This window comes from Pseudoliparis swirei, chromosome 17 (assembly GCF_029220125.1).
Source record: "Pseudoliparis swirei isolate HS2019 ecotype Mariana Trench chromosome 17, NWPU_hadal_v1, whole genome shotgun sequence".
In the NCBI taxonomy this organism is placed as follows: Eukaryota; Metazoa; Chordata; class Actinopteri; order Perciformes; family Liparidae; genus Pseudoliparis; species Pseudoliparis swirei.
Genome location: NC_079404.1, coordinates 19,268,889 through 19,280,267, shown reverse-complemented (window position 1 = coordinate 19,280,267; position 11,379 = coordinate 19,268,889). Strand labels below are relative to the sequence as shown.

Sequence of the window (11,379 nt, the reverse complement as noted above, 5' to 3'; positions counted from 1 at the left end):
TCCAACAACCAACATGGGGACGAATAGACAAACATGTCCGTGGTCCAAATGGAGCTCAGGGTGAATCTCCAGTGTTTGTCCTCACAGCAACTCCCTCATAGTGTTCCTCTCTGTCAGACTTAAAGGTGCAGTCCGCCATACTTCACATCAGCAGCCACGACGAGGCGCCGATATGTCAAACCTCGGACATTTTCGAACTGATGAATCGACCCGAGGCTAAAAAAAAATTAAATGAACGTAGCGTCTTTGAATTAAAGCCTCCTGGATTTCCGATATCATCTTTTTTAACTTTTTGAAAGCATATCAGCTGTGCTGGTATCACTTTAATCTCTCAAAACAACATGTTCTATTCTGAGAATATTGGGAATAGTTGACTTTGGAGGGAGTTTGCATGTGTGTGTGTGTGTGTGTGTGTGTGTGTGTGTGTGTGTGTGTCTATCCGGGTTCCCCGTAGTCCTTCTATTGGTCTTCTGAGTGGGTGGTCTGTTCCAAGAGAGGAGCACTGGAAACATTATACCTACACACAGACATACACACTCACACACACACACACACACACACACACACACACACAAAGGGAAACTGGGAATCACACCAACGCAGCACAGCAGAGGGTGGAGCAGGCAGGAGCCTTCTTCCAGATGTGTGACATTAATTTAGTTGATCCAAAACATGAACCGGTAGCTCCCACTCACTCATCACTAGTGTGTGTGTATGTGTGTGTGTGTCTAACATTCATCCTAACTTTTTAATATTTTCACACGCAGAAATAAACCTTCAAGTCGATATTTCCTGTACAATTTGTACGATTTATAGAAAGAGGGAATCATGATAAGAGAAGCAATAAGAGAGAATAAGATCCCCCCTCTTGAGCCTTAGGTGGAGGAAAAGATGGAGCGGACTAAAGGGAGATGAGGTGTGTATATAAAAAAAAAATGAAAAATGGGGGTAAAGATGAGGAGCGGAGCAGGTTATGAGAACAGTCTCCACTCTGACCCGTGGAGCTGCACCCCTGGACTTTCAAACAATACTTCCCACTGGGGAAAAGAGGGGGATACGGTGCACGGAAAGACAAAGAGAGAGAGAGAGAGGGAGAGAAAATGAAATTAAATCAGAGGAGCGGAGGAGGAGAGCGAGAGAAGATGTAGGAGGACGGAAGTGGTTGATTTGGTCCCCCCAGAGATTCTTTTGTTTAGATTGTTCTGCATTTCACTTCTTTCACTCTCTCCCCTCCACCTCCCTCTTTTCTGACATCTGAGGTGGATTACAACAGAGACCCTGGGTCACATTTATGACTTAAATCAAGAACATGTGGTGTGTGTCTGTGTGGGTGTGTGCGTGCGCGTATGTTTGTACGTCCATTTCAATGCAGTGGGATTCCCCTCCGGTCCCGGAGCGGTGGTCAAATTTATTTTCTTGTCCATTGTCTCTTGCTGGGACATCAAAGGCCTATTGTTTGTTGATCAGCAAGGGTGCTGCAGGTTACTTGCAGGTCCCGGGACAGGAACGCTCTGCCTCTCCTCCACATCTTCCCTCCTTAGCTCCTTTTTAATGAAACTGAATATTTAAAGCCTGTTGGATCGCCGGGAAAAAAAAAATCCCCCAAAGAGGAGGATCAGCGCATGTTTCTATTTGAAAAGATTAAAATGTGGTCATGTCTCATTCGTTTCATTTAGGCCTTGGCGAGGTTTTAATGCACCACAAACGCCACTCTCTATTTGCACAGCATGGCCTCACTCTTTCAAAAAACTGCTTTAACACAAACCTCATGGACAAAGAAAACTAAATGAACCACATATTTCGGTTGCTGCCACACACACACAACCCCGGAAATCCAGTCATTGCGCGGAGATAAAAGAGGTAAAAGATGGATTCTCCCCATTAACTTCAGCACAAGAGCACATCTGTAAAAGTGTCAGTCGACTTTATTAGGATCGGTTTCACTCAGTTGAAGAAAAAACAACTTTTGTCTTTGGAACGTTTAACTAGGAAGAAAACAAATCTACAAAATAAGTTGTTGGAAGGACAATATATAAAACAATGGCATCAAAATATCTTCGACAAGAAAACAAAACCAAAAGAAAAAAAAAAGGCTCAAATATTTTTGGATGCAGGGCATTTTCCTCTTTTTGCCCTTTTGTTTACAAAACAATAACAAAAGAGGGAAACAAATCAATAGTTATTTACAGTGCATATATTTACATTAAGGCATTTTTTGCTGGGGAGAAAGACGGTTGATCTAATACAACCCTCACTTCTACACAATCAAATAAATAGTCAGATTTACCATGAAACATTACAGTGCTATATTATCTTGATGCTACCTGCAGTGAATGAACAAATACAGTTATAGGTGCAGGCAAAATCACACCTTCAAAATGGACATTCAAACGCACATTAAAAGGACGACGGTGACATTTTTTCAAGTCATTCTTAAAACAACAGCCTCGTGCAGCGCACAGGAAGGAGTTCTCGATTGATTCGACACAATCTTTTTTTAATGGTAAAATGACTTCAACCAAAGTTACTATTCGCCAAAAAAATACTAAAATGGGTAAGTTTCTGAGTTATTCCACAACAGCTCTACGACACCAGTCGCGATTTGAAAGCGAATTTTTACGCTTCTGTTGCAAAACGAAAATGCGAATAAGATGCATTTCCGTCAACTGGTTTGGTGAGAATAAACATCAGTAGTTGGCGGTGTGTTCGCTCTACACGTGGCTAAAATCAAAAAGTCAAAGAGTAGAGGTCAGCTCCAAATGACTTTCAGTTCATTTCTAAACCTCTATCGTGAAAGCCCGAAGAATAAATTTGTCCAAATAATTTTTTTGCATTTAGTACATCAATGTCTTTTTTTTATTATCAAATTTGGTTAATGAGATATTTTAAAATATGCCTAAAAATATGTTTCTGGAAACACAGCGACTGTCTGTCAAAGAGGGAATACTGCACGAAGGACTGAAATATGATGACGCCTCACGTTGTGTTCAGCTTAACACAATTACTTTTTCTTTTTTTTACGAGGACTGTCGATTTTGTCTCCCATCACTTACACTGAAAACGTTTTAAACAGGGAACACTTGCACAACATATAACTCTTGCAAAAACCACACAGGCATGTTGTTTTAAGAAAGACTTTGAATAAATGTGAACTTATCCATTCATGAAACACACGTCCATGTTCGACTGACTGATGGAGACAGATTGTAAGTTTGTTGTGTACAGAGTCAGAGTGAAAGCCCCCAGAGAGGGGGCTGACATTTTTATTTAAAAAAAGTTCCACATGAACTCAGGATGTCCGTGAAGTGGTCTGGCCTGTTGAATCACAATGCATGATGGGTAAACCTTGTTATCTAAATATTAAATTCATTTCAATAGATTGAGAATTAAAAAAACAGCATTACGTGTGTTTTAAAGGACAACATTGATCACATCTCTGCTACCACTGAACAAAACCACATACATCTGAGAAGGAGGCACTTAATAAGGTGTTGGTGATGAGGATGTTACTTTGGTTAAAACATTTTTAACACCTTTTAAAGGAAAGAAAAAGAAAAGAAAAAAAAGCTGGATGAGATGTACAGTAATTGTATTTTGAAGATGCTCAAAAACTCAACAGCATCAAGCACGGTGAATTCAGTTTGAACTGAATGATTTCTAGAATGTGTCGACCGGTTCCGTTTACATTTCTCTGGTTGGAAACCCACCGACAGACAACATGAATAATTCATCAGCTAATTGCTGATCTTTAGCAACAGTCCACCTTCCTCTCTTTCTCCGTCGTCCTCAGATCTCCTCTCGTTAAAAACTAAAATCCCTTCATCTCCACCCCGCCCTCGTGTTTTCCTGCACTATCTCCCCTCTCTCCAGAGTATAAATGCCTTCAATTTTTAATGTCTGAACAGCAATGATGTGTGTGGCGTTCACAGACATCGAGTCCAGTAGCGATAATGATTGTTCCAGTGGTGAATGAGACACATGGGCCAAAAAGACGTATATGACCAATTCTAGTGCAAACCAAAGGATTTGGCTAAAGGGAAGAAATTTAAAAAATGATGTTACATTAGTTATGTGAATAAACTAACAAACCAAGGAGTAAACAAAGATTTGGCTCGACTAGTTTTACAAACAAAAGAAAAAAAACGAAGCCAGTTCTATGTTAGAGGAACCAGACAAAAGATGTAAAAGTTTTGAGTGCTTTCATTCCAGTCACTCCAACGAGTCCAGTTGCACTGGAGACACATTTTTGAAGCGACCTTTCCCTTTTTTTCCGAGACAATTTTTGTCTTCTTTGTGTCCGTCCAAAGAAATATATATACCAAGTATACCTGGAGGTTAGGAGACACGGACTTCATTTGTCCATCACCTTTCTACTTTCCGACCTCCGACGTGTCCCCCTTTGGGTTAAGAGCGACACGCTCGTCAGGCTATCGCACCGTTTCGGCGCAGGATAGCAGCACCGGGAGCAGCCGCGGTGTCGGCGGGCGGCTTGCACCGCTGCTGTTGTGGGAGGTGTCGCGAGTGCTTTATGCGTGTCAAGATAGTGCTTGTGTATTTGGAGTGTGTGCGACGCCGCTAGTTCTGGTGTCTCTTCATGTGCAGGGCGAGGTGGTCGGATCGGGAGAAGGAGCGCGAGCAGACGGCGCACTGGAAGGGTTTGGCGCCCGTGTGCTTTCGGAAATGGCGCGTCAGCTCATCCGAACGTGCGAAGCGCCAGTCGCAGCTGTCCCACGTGCACCTGTACGGCTTCTCACCTGCAGGACGGGCGGAAAAGAGAGAGTTAGTGCAGCTGTTGTGACGGAAAAAGAAACGGGGCACAAAACAGCGTTTTTAAAAATCGGCCGATCGCCGCTGTGAAAGAATAACGTGTCAATGTGTGATGACTCAAAGACGTTCCCTGAGTTACACGATTCATACAGTTGGGCGGAGGAACTTGGAAAACCGGCTTTACAGAATAGTCCAGTTGTCTCACGACATACAGTCATAACACTGTCAGACATTCATCATGCGCTGCCGATGCACACGTTTCCCACGGCCGACTCGCTCCAATGCTGGAGACGTTCTTTTTGGCGGAAGCTCCTCTGTACCTCTGTCATTCCAATAATGTACAGCGACAGGCACTTTGTGGAAGAACTAACTTGTGTGACCCCTCACCCAGTGGCCCGGAGGCGAGTTTAAAAAGGACTCGTTCAGCCAGTGATATTCATTATTTCGCTGACATCGGTCCAGGTTTTCGAGATATCCGCCGCCGCCGCCCAAATACAACTGCCCATGAATGGAATTTTAATTGTGACTTTAAAATAATAAGACAACAGGAGCACATTACACCCAAAGGACAAGTCTCAACAGGAAGAACATTTCTACCAGCTCTATGTATTTAGCTGTCTGGTAACAAAGGGTGTTTATGAAATATGGCCGGTTGGCTTGATGAGCTAAATCGACCACTTGTTATCCTTCTGTCTTTGCTTTTTCGGTTCCTTTTGTATGTGCAGACTAGTTAATCACCTATTCAAGTTAACACACGTGTTTGCTTTTCTATGTAATTAAGTAAAGATTTTTATTTTTTTGATGTAATTATGGAAAAGATTCATGAGTGCCTGACAGTCGCAGCACTCTAAAAGCAAATTATACCAGAATCTAATAGAAATTGTGCTGTCTGCTAGGAAGTTATTTCTTCTCTTCCCCCTTTAATCTATTAATTTATTTGTAATGATCAAAAACATGAGTGGAATATATGTAGACTATTTGTATTTCTGCGGCAAACCGCAAATAATAATTCAACAACGGCGTGTCTTTCCAGAAACATAACCAACTCCACAGATCAACAGTTTCCAGTGGCATACTTTTAAAAAATAGATGACAATTGTGTGTTCTCTGGATTATTCGGATAATATTTCTGGAGTGGGAAATCTCTATATGGATCATCAAAATAATTCCATTCACCTCCATTAAAATGAGGTCAAAGCAATAATTTGAGTGATGTAGATCTCAGACAAGCTACATGTTGATGTGCATGCTGGATACCATTACAGGCAAGTACAAACACATGTTTTCTTTGTCATTTGCGTGAACCAACCCTTTAAACAAGCACAGCAAGCAGTACAGCGTCGCTAAAACAACAACCGTAATCCTGTTGCAGAATTAACCACACTGTGGTTAGAAACACACACCTGAAACTGAACACAACGACGAGACACAATGAAAAGGAAGAAAAACAGAGTGAAGTGGGAGACATGTTCAGTTCTTACACTCGCAAAAACATGTACCCACACACACACACACACACACAGACAGACACACAAACAATCAGGATAATGGATGTTGATGGAGATTAGAGTGGGAACTCCCACAGGGACGCAAACGCATTAGGAATCATCTCATACAGATTACTGACAGGTGTGTGTGTGTGTGTGTGTGTGTGTGTGTGTGTGTGTGTGTGTGAGAGAGAGAGAGAGAGACAACGTAAGTGTGCATTCAAGTAGCTGAATAAGAGAAGTAGAATGAGTAACAGACAAAGATAGAAATGAGGAGGGGTTGAAGGTGGGAGGATGGCACAAAGCAGAGAAGAGGATGATGAGATGAATGAAAGAGATAGAAGAAAAAGGGGGATGAAATAACTAAGCGGGACTGATAAAAGCAGAGAGGATAAGGAAGTTGCTGATACTTCCCTCTTCATGTGCCATGTTCTCATCTTGTGGTTTATAATAACTGCAATAACCACAATCAGCCTGCAGCATGAATGACGCCAGATCTAATTGTCGTGTCATGTTCCCAAAACTGAAATGCAAGGCACGCACACCCACAACAATGTTCTGTACGAAAAGTTCAAATTAATAAGGGGAACAAGCTCTGGATCGTAAAGTGTTAAGAGTGAGTTTTCTCTGTGTGTGCGTGTGTGTGTGTGTCCAGATGAGTGAGGAATGCATCGATATCAACAGAAGCTTTGTTTTGTCAGCTGGAGTGAGGTGGGGCCAAACACCTCAGCGCTTGCTTGTTGATTTTGCTCATCCAAAACTGATAGTTCAAATCTAAATGTGAAAGAAGGAGAAAGATTGTAAGAGATACTCAAAGCAAGGGAACAAAAGGAAAATCTCCCGTGGAGAGATTAGGAACAGGACGATCTAAGATATCTTGTCTATATTTACAGTGGATGAACAGGACAAACAAGCATATTAAAGCGTTTTAATAAACATGGATGTCTGAGCAAGTATCTTGAGAGAGGTGGCACCATGCGTCTAGCGCTGACCACATAGTCTGAGAGTCGTCCCCTGGCAGAAGTGTGTCACTTCCACCTGTTTTGATGGAATAGTATATTGGGCAGAGGATGGGAATGGGGTAGGATACATTTACACACACATGCCAGGAACACAACACTCTGCCTAGCAACATGGTGCCAGCGCAGATACCGAAATACGAGTCATGTGGGTAGCGTCTTTTTTGTGTGTTTTTTTTGTTGACAAGTCCCCGTTTAAAAAAAAAAAAAGCTGCAGTAATTGGAGGAACGGCTTACCCGTGTGAGTCCTGAGGTGGGCTTTCAGATGGGAAGACTTGGTGTAGACTTTCTTGCATCCTGACAACGGACAAGGAGATAAACACAAACAGAAAGCTGAATCCAAATGCAATTATTCACATGTCAGATATGTATTTACCCAATAAACTGAGCTAGAAATGCAAACTAATGAGGAACAGAAGTTGGAGTCGACTTTTGTTTTTGGAGCCGACTTTCAGTCTTTTTTGTGTGTGTTTACGATCAAATTAATAAAACTGCATGCCACTAATGGCACAGAATTCTTCTTTTTTTCCCGAAAACATCTGTTCCCTCCACCCGTGAGTTTGACATCGAAATCGAGATATGTTAGGTTCGGGATTAAAAATCCCACACCGTTTGGAACACATTTTAAAAGATATTCCTCAGGTTGATTCAGACTTTAAATCAGGAAATGATAGAAACTAATGATTTGCAAATATTAAACCGTGAGCAGCAGCAGTGTGACTAAAATACTCTTGGGTAAAATGTGGATGCGTCCTTGTGTGGACGTGATGGAATAGAAGTTAGACATGTGCAAACATGCTGCAGGAGGCTCCGCTTAAGCCTATTTTACACACTGCCACAGGCGAGTTGGCATTACATGCCCTGCGAGTAGCTGCACATTGTGTAACTGCAATCTGAGCGTGACTGTATGCAAATGATATGTTGGGGGGGGGGGGAAAAAAAGATCAAATGACTGCATTTAATTAACACACACGCAGGTTCATTCCACAATCACACCAGTGATTACTTTGAAGGCGCAACAATGTGTGAGCGCGCACAGCGGAGAGTGCTTGAGACATTTGAGGCGAGACACTAAATGCAAAGTAGTTTTTTGAACCAGGTGGTTAATTGAAAAGGCGGTGATTAATGTTCCGCATTGCCAAAGTGATTTAATTCCAGTGCAGCGCGAGTTTCGACCGTGGCTGGAGAACATTTTGTGACTCGTGTGCCTGGGAAAGTCATTCTATACGCAACGTGTAATTTAAAAAAAATAAAGCGTCTCAAAATAAAGCTGGTTTTGTGAGTGACCAGATATTCACCTCACCACAGCACAGAGTAAAAAGGGACACGAAACCGTCGCGAGCGTCAGCGTGCCGACCCGCGGTTCTCGTTCTGACCTGGGTAATCACAGTGGTGGATCCGTCGTTTCTCCAAGTCCGGGTTGTTCCTCCGGTTGTAGCGGGCAGGCACGGTGGTCTGAGCTGGGGTCGGGGCTGCGGTCGCTGCAGGAGCGACTTGGCCCGGGGCCGGTGTGGGCCCCGTAGTGTGAGGCGGCGCCAAGCCGCCTGGTCCCGGGCCGGGTCCGAGTCCGGGGGTGCTGCCTGACAACTTGGAGGCGATGGTGGCTGCGTATGAGGGAGGAGGGGACATGTTGTGGAGCAGCTCCTTCTGCCTGTCGGGGCTGCCGGGCTCCGAGCTCGGCGGAGAGGGTGGCAGGTAGGGCACCTGCTGCTGGAGGAAGTGGGGGTGTGCCTGAACGTGAGGGTGCGTGTAGCCCCCGCCGGCCAGGCCGCAGTAGGCCGGCTTGGCCGTCTGCTCTTGTTGAGATGCAGAAGAAGCCACCGGCAAATTATGGAAAGGCGCGTGAATTGTGGAAGTGTGTTGTATCTGCTGCTGCTGATGATGATGATGATGGTGATGGTGATGATGATGCTGCTGATGCTGAGCCTCCATACCATTGCCATGGTGATGGTTCAAGCCGGAGTTTAGGAGCTGAAACAGCGAGCCGCTGTTGTCATGGTGGTGGAGGGGATGCTGCTCGAATTGCGACGGCATTTCCTGTTTGATGAACACTTCTGGCGCTGGTTCGTCGCCGCGGCTGCCCCCCGACTGGCTGAAGACACTGGTGAAGTCCGGTAACCCCGTTAGCGTCATGTTTATGGTTGAGGTTTCCATGGCGATACTGCCGGGATCGTGAGCGGACGCGCCGCAGACACTCGCAGACGTGGCGTTCGGGCAGTGCAGCTGGATGTTGGGGGAGAAACACGGGGAGGCCGACTCCGTTTTGATTTGGGGGTGACCTGCGTGGTTCTGGTGCTGAGGGGGCCGCATCTGCTGACACAAGCCCATCCTCAGGTAGGCAACGTCAGGGAGGTAAAGATTCATGTTGAGGGTGTAGGGAGCGCCGGTGTGATCGCCGTTGAAGAACTGATCCAGTGCAGACGCACTGTCTCTCTGCGACTTCTGCTGGCTGTCTGCGTGAGGCGGAAGGGGAAGAGACTGAGGGGAGAGGTACCGGTCCATCTCACACTTTACCTGTGGATGACAACACAAACACACAAACAAAAAGTCTGGTTTAGAATCTTTTTACGGCCTGAAAGCACGCCAGTCAAATGAAACGTATCCAGTTGGACTTGCTTCTCGTGACCCACCATGAAACTGTTCGGAGGTGCTATTTTCGAGAGGACAAAAGGTTTGATAGGACAGTCACCGCGAAAACATTTATCAAGTAGTCATCAATAGGCAGTTGCCACATTCCATTTACGGCTGCAAGGCTGAACTCAAAAACCTGCAGGCGCAGAGCGCGAGGCCAACAGTTGAGGATCACGCCAAGGAGATCTAATACTTGTCATCTAAAAAAACACATTGGGTCATTTGCACATCTGCAGTCACGGTAACGGGCTGAAGCGGCAGCCTGCGGTGGATCAAAACCGGTCTCGCAGGTGAACGACTTGACGTCAAATCCTCGCTCGCTCTCTGTGCTTCGTGGTCTCGCTCCTGTTAGAGAAGTTAGAGCAGCCCTGCAGCAGGAGATGAAATGGCAACATGAAGGGGAATGGGGAAACACCCATGCCTCCCTGTCCGCTGCAGTAGCAGCAGCAGCAGCAGCAGCAGCAGCAGTCTGGGGATGGGCTGCTATTTCTAGGTGCCTGATCCTACCAGCTGTTATATTGCAGCTCTTTCTCTCTCTCTCTCCTCTGGTGCACAAGTTTCCTGCTAACTGGGGACAGAGTTGCCGGGAGCTTTCTGTCCGAAGCTGGTGTCAGTTGTTCTCAGCTGGTATGATGGGGGGAGAGAGAGAGAGGGGGGGGGACTAACAACTGGTGGCCAACTGGCTGGCATAGAGAACATGCGGTGAATGCGTTTGCAGGCTTCACTGTCCAGCTGGTCGCAGCCTGCTCGCGTATTATTTAGCAAATAGTGCAACAACAAACAAACAAACAAAAAACGTCAACAGAAATTACGCCGCGAAACCGGTGGAAATGTGCAGGCCAGCAAAAAACAAAAATAAATAACAACAACAACAAAAAACACTGAATCTACAACCGTGTGTGCCACGCCCATTCAATGAAACGCATCACTTATGTGTGTGTGTGTGCTCGGTGGGATCGCTGCTACCTGCGTGTAGTCGTGCTGTCCGGTCTTGTCCGCGTCGGTGATCTTGCAGTCCAAGCCGAACAACGCCGACTCCTCCAAGGGGAAAACGGCGGGCAGAGGCGCCTTCTGCAGCGGGTAGAAGGTGTCCTCCTGTCCGCCGCCGCCGCTCATCGCGAGTGTCGCGGCCATGAAGCTCCCGATGCGGCAGCGCAGATGAACGCTCGTGCGGTTACGCAGAAGGGAGGATGCTTACGGCGCGCCGCGGTGAAAGGAGCGCAGCCGACGAAGTGGAGTGCGTGTGGTGGAGGTGATCGATGCGCGTCTGTCTGCTACATCTCCTTCCACTTGTTTCATCCCCTCCACCGGCCCGCAGACAGTTTTCTATCCGTGCTGTAGGGGCGGAGCGGCCCAGTGTAAATACTGCACACGCACCGCCCTCCCCAAAAGACTTTGATCATCCATTCAGTGGCCACCGCCCTGCGCTCCGTCTGAGCACATTGACAACAGTGTCGTAAAGTGTACACAATACC

At 45.7% G+C, this 11,379-nt stretch overlaps 1 protein-coding gene across 1 annotated transcript; it reads right to left on the bottom strand.

Moving 5' to 3' along the window:
- Positions 1 to 1,903: 1,903 nt before the first annotated feature.
- klf5a (Kruppel like factor 5a) lies at positions 1,904 to 11,164 on the bottom strand. Its single transcript, XM_056435568.1, has 4 exons — positions 10,871 to 11,164; positions 8,650 to 9,787; positions 7,511 to 7,570; positions 1,904 to 4,754 (listed from the first exon to the last, which is right to left on the bottom strand). The coding sequence occupies exons 1-4, from the start codon at positions 11,036 to 11,038 to the stop codon at positions 4,576 to 4,578; spliced, it is 1,545 nt and encodes a 514-aa protein (XP_056291543.1). The 5' UTR covers positions 11,039 to 11,164; the 3' UTR covers positions 1,904 to 4,575.
- Between the last annotated feature and the right edge of the window lie 215 nt (positions 11,165 to 11,379).

What these genes read in the sequence shown, in the direction of transcription:
- klf5a (XM_056435568.1), bottom strand. Translation starts at nt 11,038, where the DNA reads ATGGCCGCGACACTCGCGATGAGCGGCGGCGGCGGACAGGAGGACACC. An exon ending in GACAGCACGACTACACGCAG is followed by an intron (nt 9,788 to 10,870) that starts GTAGCAGCGATC and finishes TGTCATCCACAG; the next exon opens with GTAAAGTGTGAGATGGACCG. An exon ending in CCACCACTGTGATTACCCAG is followed by an intron (nt 7,571 to 8,649) that starts GTCAGAACGAGA and finishes GTCCGTTGTCAG; the next exon opens with GATGCAAGAAAGTCTACACC.